Below are 17,629 nucleotides of genomic sequence, written 5' to 3'. Positions count from 1 at the left end.
ATGTGTTCGTCTTCTATCCATCTTGAATAATGTCAGAGTTTCTATTGCTGAAGTTGGAACTTCATCACAGGGTGCACACTCACACACACTTACTACATTTTAGAGAGACCAATTCACCAAACATGTCTGAATGTCTGGAGGTTGTATGTACATCTGTGTGTGATTTGAACCATTTGAAGTGGGAATTTATTGCATTTTCAATACATTTTGCAAGAAACTTTGTCGAGCAGTTTCACCAGTTGTAATTGTAAAGTTATATATTTAAAAAAATAATAAAATGTTGAATGACTTAAAAACTACTGCTCACATATCCATTCACTGAGGTTGAGCTACATTTCTGTTTCTGCTTGTGCAGACCTTGGTAGACATACCTCAAATGACCAAAAAAAAAAGTGGTTCTAGTATTGACATAAGGCTTGAATAAAACTAGATTTTTACATGTAAGACTGTTTTTAAAACCACGTATTACTATTATTCCACTTGGTAAATGCGCATTACGTGTCTAAATGATTAAACATTATTGAATAAGTGAAATTTTATTGTTGGGAAAGAATTGAAAAAAGTAAATACGTATTTTTATTTTTACTTTTTTTTTTTTTTTTTTACTGTGTTTATCAAATAAAATAATTTTTTAGGTGACCCTTTCGGCCAAATGATCCGAATCTTAGAAACGAGCCGAAATTCCCATCTCTAAATTCAGCTCGAGAAATACACGTTACGTCTTTGCTCAAAATAGTAAACATTATCATCCGGGTGCTCAGCCTCGGTCATAAACCGGCACGTGACTTCTGCTTGTCCCGGGTTGTCATGACAACTGCCCAACGGCGCTATTCGGGGAACTCGTTTTAAAATGCTTCCAAAAACAAAGGTAAAACTCATAAAGACATTATATTATTTATATAATGACAGACAGCTTCATTATCTCCGGCCTTTAACCTTTGCTATGATGTTCGAAGCCTGTCAAGTTGTTCAGTTTGATTTTTTTTATTTTTTTTTCTTAGGGTCAAAAGTAAATTAGCTTAATATGCGGTGTGTGTAAACCTACAATGCAAGAATAGTTATTTTTATTATGTACTGAATGCTTAGGATACAGCGGAAATGCTAGGAGCTGGCAAAGAGGACGCCAGACCAGAGCCTGTACTGGTCCCTTTTCTAGAACTGACCGGTGTGGCGCAGGTACAGTACAGTATGAATCAACAATCAATATTATTGATTAAGATTGAAACCGTCCCTATAATCTGTATTACACAGCAAATCACGTAAAGATGTAGTTTTTTTACTTTTGTTCTAATATCTCTATTAAAGCGGCATTTAAAGCTGACAAATAGGACATGCTTTCTATTCTGTTAGACATAGTTAAACAAGCTTTTCAATACTTTCCAATTGTGCCTTTGCGCCAGCTTCCAGAGAACACCAACTGTCTGACGTGCACAGCAGACGGCAGATTTCTAGGCTTGGCTCACAATCAGGGCCTCTCTGTGTGGTGCGCTTCCTCTTTCACCCGGGTTGCGGAATGGCTTCAGTCACAGCTGGAATTGATCTTCATCCAGATGACCAGAATAGCTGAGATGACCTATCTGCTTGGGACCGTGGATGACATGGGTAGAATGCCTCAGACCTGCCACTAATCTAATGCTAAAATCTCCATTCCTCCTTATCAGTTATTGTACCTTGCAGAAAAAAAAATATCCACTCTTCTTAGTATTTTTCTATTTTCTGGCATTACTGACACATATTTCAATGTGATGTGATAAACAAACAGAAAGTTCACATTCCAAAAGCGGAAAGTAAACAGAACCTGGGTTTTCAATGGGTTTTTTTTACAGATAAGAGAGTTTATATCTGTGTTTAGTTCCTAGAAATAAAATCCCTTACAATGCCTTATCTGGGTCTGTTTGTAAATCGCATTGAAGTTTGTGTTATAGTATCACAAAATATGAAAAAACAACTATAATTTTGTAAGACACTGTAGGAGAGCATTTTTGTCAAATTAATATATTTCTCAAGGATTAACATGTACTGAGAAATATAACTTGACTGATTTAAATAAGAGTCTTAAAATGCTTTCTTCTATAGAAAACAGCCAGCTCTTTAAAAAAACCAGTCAATATCTATGCGTTCTATTCCCCAGGTGTTGCCAAAGTGTTTGGATTTCACTCAGACGACATTCATCTTCTCAGTATTATCAACATAATGGTGGGTATATTACTTCCAACTAGATATCACTTTGTTGTTTGCTAGCTTCTTTTAGGACATAGTTCCCTTATACTATGTAAGCAAAACCAAGTTAATAAGAATAAATCATTTGTCAAACAGGAAGATGTCACTGTAAGAAGCATTTTTTTGACATTTGACCTACATGAAGGTGGGCATTATGGAGCTGCATCAGTAAGCTGTAAGTAACTTCTTTCATAGCACGAACACATATGATTAGATCTTTACATTAAACTGCTGATTTCATACATCTTTGTAGGCAATGGTGTAGTGTGGCTAGAGGTCTATCAGTTTCCTGTAGAGCTATGGCTGAGAGAGCTAGAGATGGTGTCATCACAAAAAAAGGTAAAGACCAATGATCTGTTGGGACCTTGGCTATGTTAGGTATATTGCAAACTCTTTATACGTAGTACGTATGTAATTCTCCTTTGTCATGAGAAAAGCAACTATTAAACTTCTTAAAAAGTCTAATCTGGACACCTCAATATCTAACCAATGCTCTTCTGACACTTTATCAATAAATTTACTCCGTATGTACAAGAGACAGAAGAAGTTCTTCAGTTCTTATTGATCACTGAGACAGCATTGGTGAAACGTTTAAAGGAAACAATATGTCTTAACAGCGAGGCAGCAAAAACATCTGCATTGGTTTTAGTGGATGAGATTCTGTACGAGGTTCCACAGAGCTCTATTGCCGAGATGTTTTCATCCAATGTTCTCCTCCTGGCCTAAACTGAGCAGCACTGCGAAATCTCTCACCATTTCTATGCAGGTGACGCACAACTTAATATTTCTGTCATGGTCGCAGTCCCTTAATGAGTGTGTGGGTCAGAATTTACTCCAGGTTAATGCAGAAAAGGCAAAAGTCACTCTAGAATAGCCTAAGGTCTATGAAGCATCCAAGAAACATAGGTATAGGGCCTGTATTTGAACATCCTCCGTTTTTTTGTTACTAAATCAGCCTTCTACTGTTTTAGAGACGTTGGTAGAATGGGCTCCACGTGACTTATCGGTAAAAGAAGTCACACTTTTCAGACACTTTATCAAATCCTCAGGATGAAAATTTAACCGAAGGATTGGACATAAAATGGTCTCCATTTACACTGATGATGAAAATCTCTCCACCTACACTTCCAACGGGTAAAAAAAAAAATCTTTTAAATGTTTTTACTCATTAGAACTTGGATCCACATCTGTTCTTTTGGACTTTTGCGATTTAAACACTAATTAAAGACTAATTAGTACATGTAAGCACATCTTACAAGTTCTTTGCTGCTTTGCAGGAAAGCCATTGGACTTTCTGACACACTGTTTGACTGTCGATATAATCAGAAGCAGCCGCCTTCACAAGGAACAACCCTCCTCCAGTTCAGATGCTGCAACAACAAAGAAGACACATGAAAGCCCGAGGTGCATATAGATCGAAGCTAATGCGATTAGAATCAGACTGCTACTCTCTTTTGTAAGGCTGGTTTAAATTTAAAACAAACACATTTTAAAGGCTGCTGCGCAAAAGCAGCTTTTTTTTATGCTTTTGTGTCATTTTTATCGGGCTGTAAGTCTTGAGACTCTAACGATCGTCCCTTTCTGCGTTGTCTCTTCCACCAGTTGCACTCAGCACTTTCTCCTGCCTTGCCATGGGCCAACTGGTGACGGTACAGAAAACCCAGGTTTGGAATTCAAAGGGTATTTTGTTGCATTCTGTAATAGCTGAACACTGTGATTTATGCAAAACAAAAGAGAGACATTCACACGCATTCGTCATTTTGTGCACGTCATGTCCTATCTGTTCTATTCTTTTTGCGTCTCTGTCAATTATTAGTCATTAACGTCGGTGTTGGCCGTTGTTAGTGAATTTTGAACACGTTGTTATTGTTCCGATAAGTAAAATTGGGCTAATATTAATAATCGATTTAAGAATGCACAAGTTTGCATTTACAACGGATTTTTTCAAAACTAAATAGCAAAAAATGAATAAACACATGCAAGGTCAAATATCTACAAAACCACCCGGAATAAAATCTCACTAAATCTTCCATTGCAAGTTGCAAAGTAGCCAAGAAAAATATGTACAGGACCTGTATTTGAACATCCTCCATTTTTTGTTGTTGTTGTTAAATCAACCTGCCATTATTTTTAGAATATTTGAATATTTGACTGCTCTCTCTAAGTTTATTTAAATTAGTTGGTTTATTAATGTGAACCAAGCTTTTAAGAAAAGTGCCAACATTTTTGGATAGGGTTGACGGTGAAGCAACTTCAGACGATAACCTGTTTCATCGGGGCTAGTTAGCACTCAGTTCTCGTGACAGTTCTCTGCAACATGCTAAGGAAAATTTACCTTCAATTTAGTTGAAGTGCATGTATGTATGATTTTAGACCTTTTTATTGTTATTCTATCCTGAAAAAAAAAATCCACATCTATTTACAAAAGCTAACCCCAGAAAAGATCATGAATGCATCTGTTATTAAAACATCAAATTGAAGCGAACATATCCTTTCTCTCAGCGGGACTCCCTGTGGCTGTCGCTGTGTGGTGGAGCGGATCCACTAGTCTCCTTCAGTATTTGCTGCAAAAGCCCCCAAAGAACAAATCAGGAAGAACATCTAATTATTTATGTATTTTTAAATATTCAGAATCAGTACGCCTTGTTGTAACAAACACTTCTTTTTTGTTTGTTTATTTTTGAAGCAGATGTGACACCCATGCCAGAAATGCTGTGGCCAAATGCGAAGGAAATCCTCTGCTCGGCTGTGAGCAGATGTACTTACTTGATCGCTCTCGGGCTCAAGGATGCTATGGTGTGCATCTGGAACAGACAATCTGGTGAGCAAACCTTACAGAGAATCTCTAAGCATATGATTTATTCACCTGATATGCTGGAGAAAATTGTGGGTTATTTTTTAGGTACTCATTTTCAGGAGCAGCTGTTTTATTGGAAGTGAAGTTGCCACAATGGCACATTCATGGACATCCAGCCATCTTTAGCTTTAGAGCTAAACTCAGACGTCTGTCATTTTGTTGACACGTGACAAATTTCTGTTAGTTAAATGTGCCATGATTTAAGCCTTATTGTTGAATTTCAGAAAAGCAGTTGATGCTGTCAGTCATCGAATTTTTGTATCGAGGTTGTTTAGTTTTTACGACGGAAAATTAGAGCCATGCTAAGAAAAAATTAAAATAAGAAAATAATGAGAATGAAGTCATAAAATCGCAAGACTAAAGTCATAATGTTTGGAGTATAAATCACATGAGCACAGAGCTATAATATTAAGAGAATAAAGTCATAGTATTTTGAGAATAAAGTCATAATGTTTATTCTTGTAATATTATGACTTTATTCTCAATATGCTATGACTTTATTCTCGTATTATTTAAACTTTATTATCATTTGAGTTTATTCTCATAATGTTATCACTGTATTCTCATAATATTATGGCTATATTCTCTTAATTTTAGTTATTTTTTATTTTGTAGTTTAGCCCTAGTATTCCACCGTAAGTTTTAACTGACTGACTTACTTGATGGCCTTTACAGTTAAAAAAAAAACCCCTAATCCTATAACCCTAACCCTACCCTGGTTAATATTTTCTGAATGACTCAAGAGGTTTTGTTTCTTGGTCTGATAATTCACATTTTGTTATAGACTAGAGGTGGTAAATGTTTTGTTTATGTCTTAAGTAAGGATTGGGGACTGTAGTTAGTAAAATATTTCATTCTTACTTTGTCTTTTCTTCCCATTAGGAGCCCCGGTCTCAATTGTTCTGGTGCCAGGAGAAACCATTGCCTTCTCCAGGATACAGTTTGTTGACAACTGGTCTGTTCCAGCTCAGGACTGTGTCACTGTGGGCACAGAACCGGTCAGAATGCTGACGTCGTGTAAAAACGGAGCAATTTACATGGTGACTGCAGGACAAGGCATGCGGTCCAGCTCCATCCAGCTCTTCCAAAGGTCACCTAAATGTTACATATTTAACATTTTCCTACAGAAACAAAATAAACGTGCTGTGTTGACACATTTACTTTCTATTTAATATCACAGACCAAAAGACAGCAGGGATCTCCCGACTGTTGCTATACCTGTGCCTTTCCTGCAGGCTGTGGTAGGAACATATAATCTGTTGGATGACAAAAATGCATCATTTTTCAACCAATATTATTCCGGACTGCTGTATCGATATACTGCTTCTATTTTTCTTCCTCAAACTAGTCGCTTATCATGCAAAGAAGTGGAAACATGTTCCTGACAGAAGCCATCAGCAGAGAAACCGTGTGCTACCTGACTCTTCCGACATCCCACCAAACCGCTTCACTCTACAATCCCGTTTACACGCTAAATGCCGAACAGCGAGCGCTGTTCATACGAGGTGATTATTACGATCCTGCGTATTGCCTAAAAGTCATTCCTGTAGCTAAAGGCTTTCATTTGTCTCCCAGGTGACCAGGAAACCAGTGATTTGTTGGAGAGGCGAAACCAGAGTCAGCTCTTTGTCTTCTATTTCAGTCAGTCTGACATCATTAAGCCTCACATTGATTGTCCCAGACAGCCAACAGCACGTCACCATGGTACCCTGGAGGAAATCTGCAACGTCTATCTTGAGCAAAGGTTAGGACTCCAGACAGTAGCCGATTTGTCGATTGCCACCTTTGATCTAAACGGAATCATTTTCTGCTGTTTTTCACAAGACCGACGTTTGTGACTTTACCACATTTCACATCATCGCTGCTTGGTAATTGTGGTCCACTCTGTTTATATTTAAAAACTTTGGAGCGTCTTCTTAAGACTGAAGTTCTTGTTTTTTGACTAGGCCACCCCTGAACCTTCATGTTTGCTGGTGTGGTTTGAATATTTGTCCTGCTGCACAACCAAAGTGGGTTTGAGCTTCACTTGACGGCTGGACGTTTCCATTCAGAATTTTCTGGCTGAAAGCAGAACTCCTGCTTCCATAAATTTATGGCAGATGTAATGGAATGAACACCTTCAAAAAAAAAAAAAAGTTTGTTTGTCTCCACAGAATGTTTTCTCAAAAGTCATCAAGATGTTCTTGGCAAACATGAGAGGGACCTTTGGGTTCTTTCTTTTTTTGGTGGTTTTAACTTTAGGACTCTCCTATGCGTGCCATTTCTGCCCAGTCTCTCTTTCTTATTACAGAATCATCATAAACTCTGACTTTAGTGCGGAAAGTGAGGCTTGCATGCTGTCTGTCCTTACGAGTGAGACGTCGATGTACTTATAGAGTCGTTTCGGTCTGAAGGTTCACCCCTGCTCTCTGGTTTCTTTGTGGATCATGACTTTCCGTGTGATTTGACGGAATCCCAAGGCCTTAAAAATGACTTTATAACCCTCAACAAAGTCGTGTGTAGACTTTGTTTCTCGTCTGCTCTTCATTTATTTTTAGAGTGGAGAAAGATGTGTCGATTGTCTTTAGATCTTTTAGCCTACTTCATGTTGAAAGGGGCTATTTAAGTCACTTTGAACAGGTCAGTTTAACAAGGAGCTGATTTCTTCACATAGAGTCAAAACGGTTTGAATACATTTTAGCGAAGAAAGAAAAAGTATTGGTCTAGTTTATCTTTGTCTGATTTTACAATCATTTGATGGTCTGAAACATTAAAGTGTGACAAAAAAAAACCCCAGAAGGACTCCGTAAAGGGGCAAACATTGCATCACAACTCTCTACATACACATATGTATATACAAATGTTTACAGATTTTATTCCCAGAACGAATTGGAACAAACAGTATCACATATTTACGCTGTAACTGCTTTCTCCTGTTTTTCCACGCAGAGCGCAATCTGTGGATGACAGGAACAAAGCTCTTGAGCAAACATGGGGAAAGATGCAGAAAACCGCGTCGGCGTTGCAGCGCACACGTCGGAGCCGCAAACATCAGAAGAATCTCAACAAATGAGTCACTGATAGGATATGAAATATGATATTTTTGTTCCTTCAAAGCCACCTACTTTTGTTTCTCTGTTCTCAGCACTTGTTTCAACTCAGTAGCAGCACAGGAGCCAGCAGCTAGTCTGAATCAGACACAGAGGATGCGTTTCATTTGTAGCTGCTGACAGATTAGAATTTACAAAACGATGCTCGCTTTCATAAAACGTCTCTTTTAAGAATAATACGGCTGAAAAAAAAAAAAGGATTGCATTCCCGAACCTTTGCTTCACGTTTAGTATCAGGGCTGGGCGATGCGGCTTAAAAATAAAAACTGATTTTTTTTTTTTTTTATTCATGCAAGATTCAATTTCTGATTTTGTTAGATGTTTCTTCTGTGCTCTCTTTTCTACAAAAAGAAATCACAAATGACAGAAAATATTGTCAAAAAGTGGCTTTTATTTCAGTCATTCTTTCTGCGAGTTGAATGACGGAGTGCTATGGCCAGGCTACGAGACTGCTTGTCTAATTTAAGAGAAGATAGCAGAATAATATTGCCAGAATAAAGATGCAGTTTTACCAGAAAAACATCTTAAAATTACGAGAAAAAAGTCACTCAGTAAGAAACAGCCTCAATACATTTTTTTGTTGATTTTTGTGGTGGAGTACTCGCAAAATGACGGCTTTGTTATCCTAATATTGTAACTTTGTTCTGATAATTTTAAGACTTTATTCTTGTATGATTTCGCCTTTATTTTCTTATAACTACGACTATATTCCTGTAAACTTAACACTTTATTCTCGTTAAAAAAAATACATTTTCGCTTGACCTTTGTATTTTGTCGTAGAGTTGACCTGAATTCAAAGTCCAAATAAATAGAAGCTGCCAAAACAAGATGGCGCCGACATCACTTTGAACTATAGAAACCCAACGAGTGCATTGGTGGAAAAAAAAAAAGAAAAAAGTCCAGTCTTCAAAAAGCAAAAATGTGACTTAATTGATCAAATCGATTTATCGCCCAGCTTTTCATCATGTTTCTCACAAGATGCTCTCGGGACTGGACTGCTGGACATCTCTGTCCTCTGCCAGAAAGCTGCTGCTTAGCGAGGGAGGCTCTGCTTTCCTGTGGCCGTCGCCGCAAAGCACCAGCTTTTCCTGACTGAGGCGCCTCAACTCTCTCCTCAGGGACAGCGAGAGGGCCGGAGACGTGAACGATCCGGTTAAGACGGTAGTGTTTTCCGCGTCGCCGGCAGAGGCGACGTTGGGGTAGTACCTCCGGAGCCCCTTCCTGAAGTGGATGGTGAACAGGCCGTAGATTAGCGGGTCCAGGCAGGCGTTTACCAGCCCGAAGATGAACAGAATGTGGGTCAGCGAGTGGGACACCTTGTCCTCCAGGTGGTCAGGAAAGAACCAGTACCAGAGGCCCAGCAGGTAGTACGGAGTCCAGCAGACGATGAAAGACGAGACGATGACGACGCTCATTTTTAACGTTCTCATCCGGGCCTTAGGGATGTTGTTTTTGGAGCACCTCAGACGTACTCCGCTGGTGGGCACTGGGGAGAGACGAGACTTGATATTTAGAATGAGACAGACAGGTTTACTGTGGTTTAAGATTTGTTGAACAAATAAAAGTATGATTGTTTGTTCTATGAGCAGGACATAAGGTTATTTCAAGATTGGTGAAGTGATGAAATGAGAGCTACAGGAAGCAGGCCACACTTTGTAGATGTAAACTAAGGTAATTTTATTTATGCAGCACATTTTCAGCAACAAACCAGTTCAAAGTTGAGGCCTCAAAGCTGCAAAGGGAATGTGTAACTTTTATAAACAATGGTTTTTCCCCCCCATATTTGTTATAACTGTCCGTACACAATAATCGCCCAGTCATAAAACAGATAATCTGCAAAAAAAAAAGAAAAATTCGAGCTCCTCTTCCTTCTCCCAGTGCTCCCAGTGCCAGCTAGAAGCAACCAATCAGAGCCAGGAGGAGGGCGTTAGTGTTGTTAATCAGGCTCATGTACACCCCTCCTTGCTCTCTGCTGCTCTACATGAACAAAACCTCGTGAAACTATTCATCTTACCCATCAAGTAAGTTAGAGAATAAAAACAGGTCATTTGTATCCAGTCTCTGTTTATTAGGATTGTGGTTGTTTGGGTTTGGATCATTTTCCTTGTTCATTTATGTTCTATATGTCATATTCAGTTAATTTTTCTGTTCATTATTGTTAGAAAGATGTTGCCATTTTAGTTCATTTCTTTCGGTGCTCTGTTTTTAGTGCAATTAAATAGATTTTCCTAAAGCTGCGTTAGTCACCTCCCCTCTGTTTGTAGCTCCTTTTGAGTTTTATGCTGCATTCCAGTTGGCTGGCATGTCATAACTCGGAGCTGGGTTTGATGTCAGACCCGAGGTCACGGCATTCTAGTCGATAAGTCAGAATTTCAGCACGGCGACGCCCATAATCGTTACTTGCAGTACCGCTCACGAAGATAATTCTAAGCTTTGCTTCCAGTCATTTCGCTCCCGTATATTCCGTAAAATAAAGAAGTCTCCGCCACGTTTCGCTACGACTGTTTATGCGAGGAGCAGCCAACTGTGCCTTACAAGTCGTAATTGGGATTAGTCGGAGTTGCTCCCTGACTTGGGAGGGCGTTCCAGTTGACCTTTCCGACTGGGAAGTGGATCGTGGCCTAAGTTCAGCTCCGTCTGTGTTAACAGTCTCCCTCCCTCAGTTTTCATGCTTACGTTCTTCCTCGGCTGCTCCACATCTCCTCAGATGAACTCATCTGTTTCATGCTAGACCGTGTCAGAGTCGTTGGTGCTATCTTTCTTTTTTTTTTGGAACGTAGCGAGGCGAACCGATTCACGCAAGTTCAGACTTACGGTTGTCCTTTTCCAGTCGTTTGGAGATCTCATGGAAGATCCTGGCGTAGCAGGTGATCATGATGACCAGCGGCAGCAGGAACAGGCAGGAAAAGGTGAACATGTTGTAGGCCGTCTCGTGCCAACGCGTGGCGAAGCTTCCCCGCGTGGTGCACTGGGTGAACTTCTCAGGATGGACGATGGTCACGTTGTGAAACAGGAAGATCTGAGGAGGAAAGCCATTTTAGTCCGTTGAAATGACCAGTCTGGCATTATATTTTTAAAAATTGTTTTCTAACTTCATAGCTTCATAACTCACTGTTATGTGAGTTATGAATTTTGTTGTTCTTGTGACAATGACAATAAAGATTTATCTTATCTTATGTTCACATGCTTCGCCTGGGCAAACAGGAGCGTGATCTGTCTCACCGAGAAGCTCAAAGGTGGTGTGGATTGACAGGAGCTCCCATAACTGCTGTGTAAAATAGTTGCAGCTCGTACTGAAATCTGCTGCCAAGTCCAACACGGATCAATGTCTTCTTAAATGATTTGTTTCTCTGTGACAGATCGTTTTCCCACTCCATCGCCCGTGACACACTTCGCTTCACTTTTTGTCTTCTTTTCACAAGGCTAAATGGAAACGTGGTGCAACCCAAGGATTTATGCTAACAGTCACTGCTGTGAAATCTCCACTGCCAGGGTGAATCTGTGTGGGAAAAGTAGCAGGGTGCAACTTTCCTCTCTTTCTCATAGCATAATCTTACGGCAGTCTAACACCCCTTTGTTCCTCCCTCTGAATCATACCAGCCATAAAATTGGGAGAGGCCGTGGTTTGGTTTATTTACCTCATAAAAACTCAGGAATGAACATTTTACAGTATCCCGTAGATTTATTCATGCCTTTCATCTTTTTTTTGACAACATAAGTTGATATATTTTATTGGGATTAAATGTGAGAGGTCTTCTTTTTTTGTGTGTTTTTTTTGACAAGCAAACACTGAGCAGCTCAGGGTGATTTCAGCCTCCCATGACTTAATACTGAATCCACCTTTCGCTGTGTTTTGATGTCTGTTTCTGTCCGATTTATACATCTAGAGACTGACATTTCTGCCCAAATAGTTTAAACTCAGACAGATTTCCTGGTGACACAGGAATATACTTTTCTAAACAGAACTAGTCAGCAAGTTGACCAGAACAGTTTGGGGGGATTTTTGGTCGATTTTTTATTTACTTATTTTTGTACTTTATCGCTTCTAAGCAATAGAGATTTGGAACATTGTTTATGTATAACTCTGAAGATATCTTCAGAGAATATCACTACAAAATCAAACACAACGCTTGACTTTAAATGAGAAGTTTGTGTTGATATGCTGGCTAAAGATTTCTGCTTCTGTGACGTCTGCTCAAAGGAAACTGTTCCAAGATCTTGTAGTTTATTCAGATTGAGATTTTGTCGGTCCAGGTTGTGCTGACATGTCATTTCAAAAAAAAAAGATTCTCAACTTTCAAAAGGCCAAATATCTTCAGGGTTTTTGTTGTTGTCTTTTTTTCCTTTTTTGGCAGTCATAAGCTCTGATATTTCACATGCTAACTGGAGCATGATATGATGTTTCTGTGACTTTGGGGATCTTCTGTTCAGAGTGACATCATTTGACCTCAAGAGTGAACATCGTAAGGAATCCAACTTCATTAAGATTCGCAACTTCCATATCTGTTATTTTACTCCAGAACAATCCTTCTCATTCCTGCTCTACACGCTAGTATTTGTATTGTGAGCTAATCGGCAGTTTTTGTATTTATTCTCCCATTAGTTTATTATAAAACTCTAAAATATATTATCCTCTATATCTTTAATGCCTTCTCTAGTGGTTTCACTTTCTTGATGCCTAAAATAATAGAACTGAAACTGATTTGTGTTGCCTTGAAAAGGGCAGTTTTTTCATTTAGATTTTATGCGCCAGAACAACACAAAGTTGCGCGCAACTTCAGCGTGGTGAAATGGTGACGTGTTTTTGGAGCATTTTTTCAAATAACGATCTGAAAGGTGTGGCATGCATTTGTATTCAGCTCATTTAAATATGGAGCCTGATTCCAAACTACGTGGCGGGTTTAAGTCATGTCCCATACGGCTATGGCCTTTGTGGAAGAGCGTCGAAAAGAAAGGACGTTTCTGGATGTGCCCGTCTCGTTTACAAACTTCCCCCCACGCTTTTCCCATTTTAGTTGCAACCTTTGAAAACTGTTTCCCTTTTGCTGCATGCTACTTTGTGTTGTTCTGTTATATAAAATCTCTGTTGAAGTTCTGTAAAATGGATTGAGGTTTGCGCAAAGAAAAAAAGAAGCTTTTTCAACAGTTGGTTTGGTAGTTAGAAGGTGGTTAAAGATTAGCTCAAATGGAAATCATTCAATCACATGCACATAGGCCTGAAATGATTAATTATTGAAATAATTATCAACTAATTTAGATTAATCGTTAGCCACACTATGAAGATTCAAAGAAAGACGTTTGCTGAAAGAACAACACACTCAAATCAGTCATTAAGCCAAAACTGTATAAAACATATGTACGTTTGCATTTAACATTTAAAATGTTGTCTGTAAATATTTTTTACCCAGAACTCCTCAAGTAGACCTGTTGTGTTGTTATCTTGTTCAAATTCTATAAAATACAAAATCTCCTGTAAAGCACATTTTGCTATCCAATTATTAATTGCAAAATGCAAAAATGAATCAATTAATCTGCTAATGATCAGAAGCGTACACTAAAGGAATGCTATGTTATTGCATTTTTTTTTAAAGATGCTGGACTATTTGTTTATTTGCATCTTTAGATAGATAGATAATAGATAGATGGATAAATCTTTATTGTCATTGTCACAAGGACAACGAAATTTAAAAGGTGCCATCAGTCAGTGAATATGCTTAAAAACAAAAAATAACTGTCTCACAATTCACACACAATGTAAGAATTAACTGGTAAAAAAAAAAAAAAAAAAAAAACAAACAAAAAAAACTAATAAATAAGAACAGCCACATTCTCACATACATCATTTATGATGATTAATGGTTGTTTTTGATTGCATTTAGTTTTGTTATTGCTATCGGATAGAAACTGTCTCTGAGACGGTTGGTTCTTGTAATGTATTTCTAATATTTTACATTTAAAAAAAGCCTTAAGTGGTTGAAAGAAAAATCTGCAGAACGGGCCAATTTTTCCTTCATTCAATTAATCAGTTAATCAGCTGAATAATCGGTTACTAAAATAATCGATAGTTCCTGCCCTGCATGCAGCATAGGCACATTTGGCTTTCTGAGAGCGAAGTAACTAAACGGTACGTCTAGAAATATACGAGCGCCGACATCAGACCTGGCCTTTTGGTCATGTTGCCTTCCAAGCACGACTGACCTTACCTGAGGGATCGAAAGCGCCACACTCACACCCCACGCCACCGCCAGCATGATCCTGTTCCTCATCCGGGCCTTGTTGATCGCCAGAGGGTTGAGGATGGCGGCCTGCCTGTCCAGGCTGATCACCACGGTGACGAAAGCGCAGGAGTACATGGCCAGCAGCTTCAGAAACATCAGCAGCCTGCACGCAAAGTCCCCCGCGAGCCACTGGACGGTGATGTTCCACGCCGCGTCCACGGGCATCACCACGAAGGTCACCAGCAGATCGGCCACGGTCAGGTTGACGATCAGCACCCTGACGTGGGATTTCCGCTTCCCGTCCCTGTGCGCCGCCCACAGCACGGCCAGGTTGCAGAAGGCCGACGCGCCGCACAGGACGAACGTGATGATGACTCTTACTTTGGCCGCTGTGGTGAAGGTGGGGAGCTGCGGGACGTCCGCCACGGCTGTCAGGTTGGAGGCGGCCAAAGAGCAGTTGGAGGTGACGTTGACATGGGGGTCCGCCACCGGGTCACGCATGGTCACTGCGGACTCACACGGAATGGCGTTCATTTCCTGCACGTTTGGGAGGAGGAAGCATTTTGCCCGTTGTCTGCAATGAGAAGGATAAAAAAAAAAGGGATTCAGCACAGGTGGCAATGGAGGAGCAGGAAGTGGCCACCGCTTGTCCACACAAAGCTACAAACATGCCATGAGGATATCACCATGGAAACAGAGCTTAGCTTCTAAATAGAATTATTACTGAAACGATTAATCGTGATTATTAGTCACAATTAATCGTGATTAATTGTGATTAACAGATTATCAAAATAATCACCAACTAATGTAGTCATTGACTGACCGCAGCCTCTTCACCGTGTGACAGTTGTTGCCAGCAGCTTAGCCGTGGTTGTCAGGGGAAGGGCTGGCACGCCGCTTTGTTGGAACAGATGGACGTTTGTGCTTTAATCACAAACCTGCTCTTACATGAGTGAACAACTTAGATACGCGTCACGCCAATTTTGTTGAGCATGTGAAATTTTAAAAAGCCGATTGGAATGGATCAAAAATTATTTCAATAACTTTATTAATTGGAAAAATAAGCGAGATAAAAAAATAATTTTCCACACAGACGTGTTTATGAAACTGACATGTGTAACATGGAGAAAAACCTAATCAGGTGGGAACACGCACTCCAAGAGGTTTTATGTAATTGCTTTATTGATCTGAGTACACATGCATGCCACACTGTCTAGATCAGGGGTGGGCAATCCTGGTCCTCGAGGGCCGGTGTCCTGCTACTCTTAGATGTCTCCCTTGAAACACTCTTGGATCCAACAGCTGACTCACCTCCTAAGTGCAGCCAGGTTCTCCAGAGTCCTGCTAATGACCTCATTATTTGACTCAGGTGTGTTGAAGTAGAGATACATCTAAAAGTTGCAGGAGACCGGCCCTCGAGGCCTGGAGTTGCCCACCCCTGGTCTAGATTTTAGTTTTTCATCAAGCGTTTTGAGAACGATGTTTCGTTTTCCTTCAGCTCCAAAATCACATATTACTTTGTGTTGACGAGTTGCATAAATTTGTTCTAAATAATACTGTGAGCTTAATGGCTCTTAGAGAACAGGTGACATTCAGCATCTGCGTATTTTCCTGCATAAAATCGAGAACTTGTATCATGAAATCATTTTTTTTTAATTCCATAAACATAAAAAAAAAAGAAAAAATACATCAGATATTTCAGAGCCGGACTAATGCTAACTCATTTTTGCCTCTGGTGATTTTAAACAACTGGGCTGCTTTATTTTGAACAGTAACATTATCCCTCTCTACATTACTACATGTAGACGTACAAACATATCACTGCAGCCAGACTCTAATATCTACATGGATGCAGACATACAGTTCAGACTACATGTGTAACATTTAATGTCCTGAAGATATTTTCTTTCCACTTCTGTACTCCCACACCCAATTACCGACCGCTGACTCTCTCCACAGATGGCATTTTATTGCTCATCCGCCAGGAAATTCCTGACAGAGGAAACACTTCTGTCGATCATTTTTAGCATTTCTAATCTTGAAGCAAATGAGAAGAGAGACGAAAATGCTTATGGCACAGAATGCAATTTTGTAATCTATCCCCAAACAGAAATAAAATATCAAAAAGGGGAAATAAAACTTAAGCTTACCGTGGACGGAGGCTGTGAGGAACGGGAATGTTTGGAAATCTGTGAGGAAGGACATGCTAACGACCGCAGCGGGTCACTGTGAGCTCCTCTGCAGCTTCTGCTGCACCTTTATCTGAACATCCATCCATCATCAGAGCTGCTTCACCTACGGAGGAGTGGTCTTAACGCCAGCTCCTCACATTAACTCTCTCTCTCTTTCTCTCTCTCTCTCTCTTGTACTGGTGGATAAATCCTTTTATACTGAATGGGGAGCAACAAATGTAGCTGGTTTAAAAGGAAAGCAATAGAGGTTATTGTCTTAACTTGTCATTTTTTCCCCCTGTGGGTTTCATGTTAATCTTTACAGCAGCTTTAAATATATATTTTTTGCAGCCATTAGGACTTTTAAGTCAATAATATCACTTCCTCCTAACTTTCCTTTTGAAAATATCACAGAAAATATGTTGGACCCCCTCCAGAGATTGTATATCACATATTTAAGTGATGGCTGACTTCCAAAATTGATCTTGCTTCTTTTACATATTCCACCTTAAAAGTTTTTTTTCCCCCCTCAAACATAAATACAGGTTTTTATGATGCACTTCTTTCAGAAAAAAGGAAATCGGAGTGGTTGTCACACGTTTTTCATCCCTCTGGAAATTTAAGCGAGGCGACTTCATTTTCAAAAACATCGCACCAGCATGAATATCTCGTCAAGTTTTATTTTTTTGCTTTTTGTTCCCAATCTGTGGCAGGAAACACAAGTGTTCAATGATATCTCATAAACATGTCTGAGCAAAGCTTAATTACTGCGGCCTGTTTCCATGGTGATATCCTCGTTTAGTTCAAGGAGATGTGACAGAGATGAATTAAATCCACGTTCCTTTTTATCCCAAACACATTCCTTGTCTGCACTCTGTTCTGTCTGAGGAACGTCAGCCGTCCGAGGGGCACGGCGGAGTCTGTTAGCACTTTATTCAGAGGATGCTGTTATTCAGGGTTGTGCTCTTGTTGTTTTTCTAATGTCACACATTTTTATTCCTTTATGCTTTTGTTTGATAAATCAACAAAAACGACCAAAGTGCCTTGTTTTATTTCTGTTTCAGTAAGTACAAC

The 17,629-nt window shown here is 39.6% G+C and overlaps 2 protein-coding genes across 2 annotated transcripts; one reads left to right on the top strand and one right to left on the bottom strand.

The window, feature by feature from the left end:
* The first annotated feature begins 756 nt into the window (after positions 1-756).
* wdr93 (WD repeat domain 93) lies at positions 757-8,351 on the top strand. The gene is made up of 16 exons (XM_028015309.1): positions 757-868; positions 1,087-1,176; positions 1,401-1,602; positions 2,132-2,196; positions 2,317-2,395; positions 2,474-2,559; positions 3,270-3,354; positions 3,498-3,624; positions 3,823-3,884; positions 4,723-4,812; positions 4,910-5,041; positions 5,960-6,167; positions 6,258-6,318; positions 6,426-6,582; positions 6,653-6,821; positions 8,006-8,351. The coding sequence occupies exons 1-16, from the start codon at positions 851-853 to the stop codon at positions 8,127-8,129; spliced, it is 1,755 nt and encodes a 584-aa protein (XP_027871110.1). The 5' UTR covers positions 757-850; the 3' UTR covers positions 8,130-8,351.
* A 720-nt stretch (positions 8,352-9,071) lies between these two features.
* LOC114143369 (gonadotropin-releasing hormone II receptor-like) lies at positions 9,072-16,659 on the bottom strand. The gene is made up of 4 exons (XM_028015315.1): positions 16,535-16,659; positions 14,370-14,958; positions 10,981-11,185; positions 9,072-9,652 (listed from the first exon to the last, which is right to left on the bottom strand). The coding sequence occupies exons 2-4, from the start codon at positions 14,916-14,918 to the stop codon at positions 9,138-9,140; spliced, it is 1,269 nt and encodes a 422-aa protein (XP_027871116.1). The 5' UTR covers positions 14,919-14,958; positions 16,535-16,659; the 3' UTR covers positions 9,072-9,137.
* Between the last annotated feature and the right edge of the window lie 970 nt (positions 16,660-17,629).

This window comes from Xiphophorus couchianus, chromosome 4 (genome assembly GCF_001444195.1).
Source record: "Xiphophorus couchianus chromosome 4, X_couchianus-1.0, whole genome shotgun sequence".
NCBI lineage: Eukaryota > Metazoa > Chordata > Actinopteri > Cyprinodontiformes > Poeciliidae > Xiphophorus > Xiphophorus couchianus.
Note: the sequence above shows the minus strand (reverse complement) of the source record. Positions and strands in the feature narration are given on the sequence as shown.

What these genes read in the sequence shown, in the direction of transcription:
- wdr93 (XM_028015309.1), top strand. An exon ending in TGGTGTCATCACAAAAAAAG is followed by an intron (nt 2,560 to 3,269) that starts GTAAAGACCAAT and finishes TCAAATCCTCAG; the next exon opens with GATGAAAATTTAACCGAAGG. An exon ending in AAGACACATGAAAGCCCGAG is followed by an intron (nt 3,625 to 3,822) that starts GTGCATATAGAT and finishes CTCTTCCACCAG; the next exon opens with TTGCACTCAGCACTTTCTCC.
- LOC114143369 (XM_028015315.1), bottom strand. Translation starts at nt 14,918, where the DNA reads ATGAACGCCATTCCGTGTGAGTCCGCAGTGACCATGCGTGACCCGGTG. An exon ending in TGGCGCTTTCGATCCCTCAG is followed by an intron (nt 11,186 to 14,369) that starts GTAAGGTCAGTC and finishes TTTCCTCCTCAG; the next exon opens with ATCTTCCTGTTTCACAACGT. An exon ending in ACGACTGGAAAAGGACAACC is followed by an intron (nt 9,653 to 10,980) that starts GTAAGTCTGAAC and finishes GTCTCTCCCCAG; the next exon opens with TGCCCACCAGCGGAGTACGT.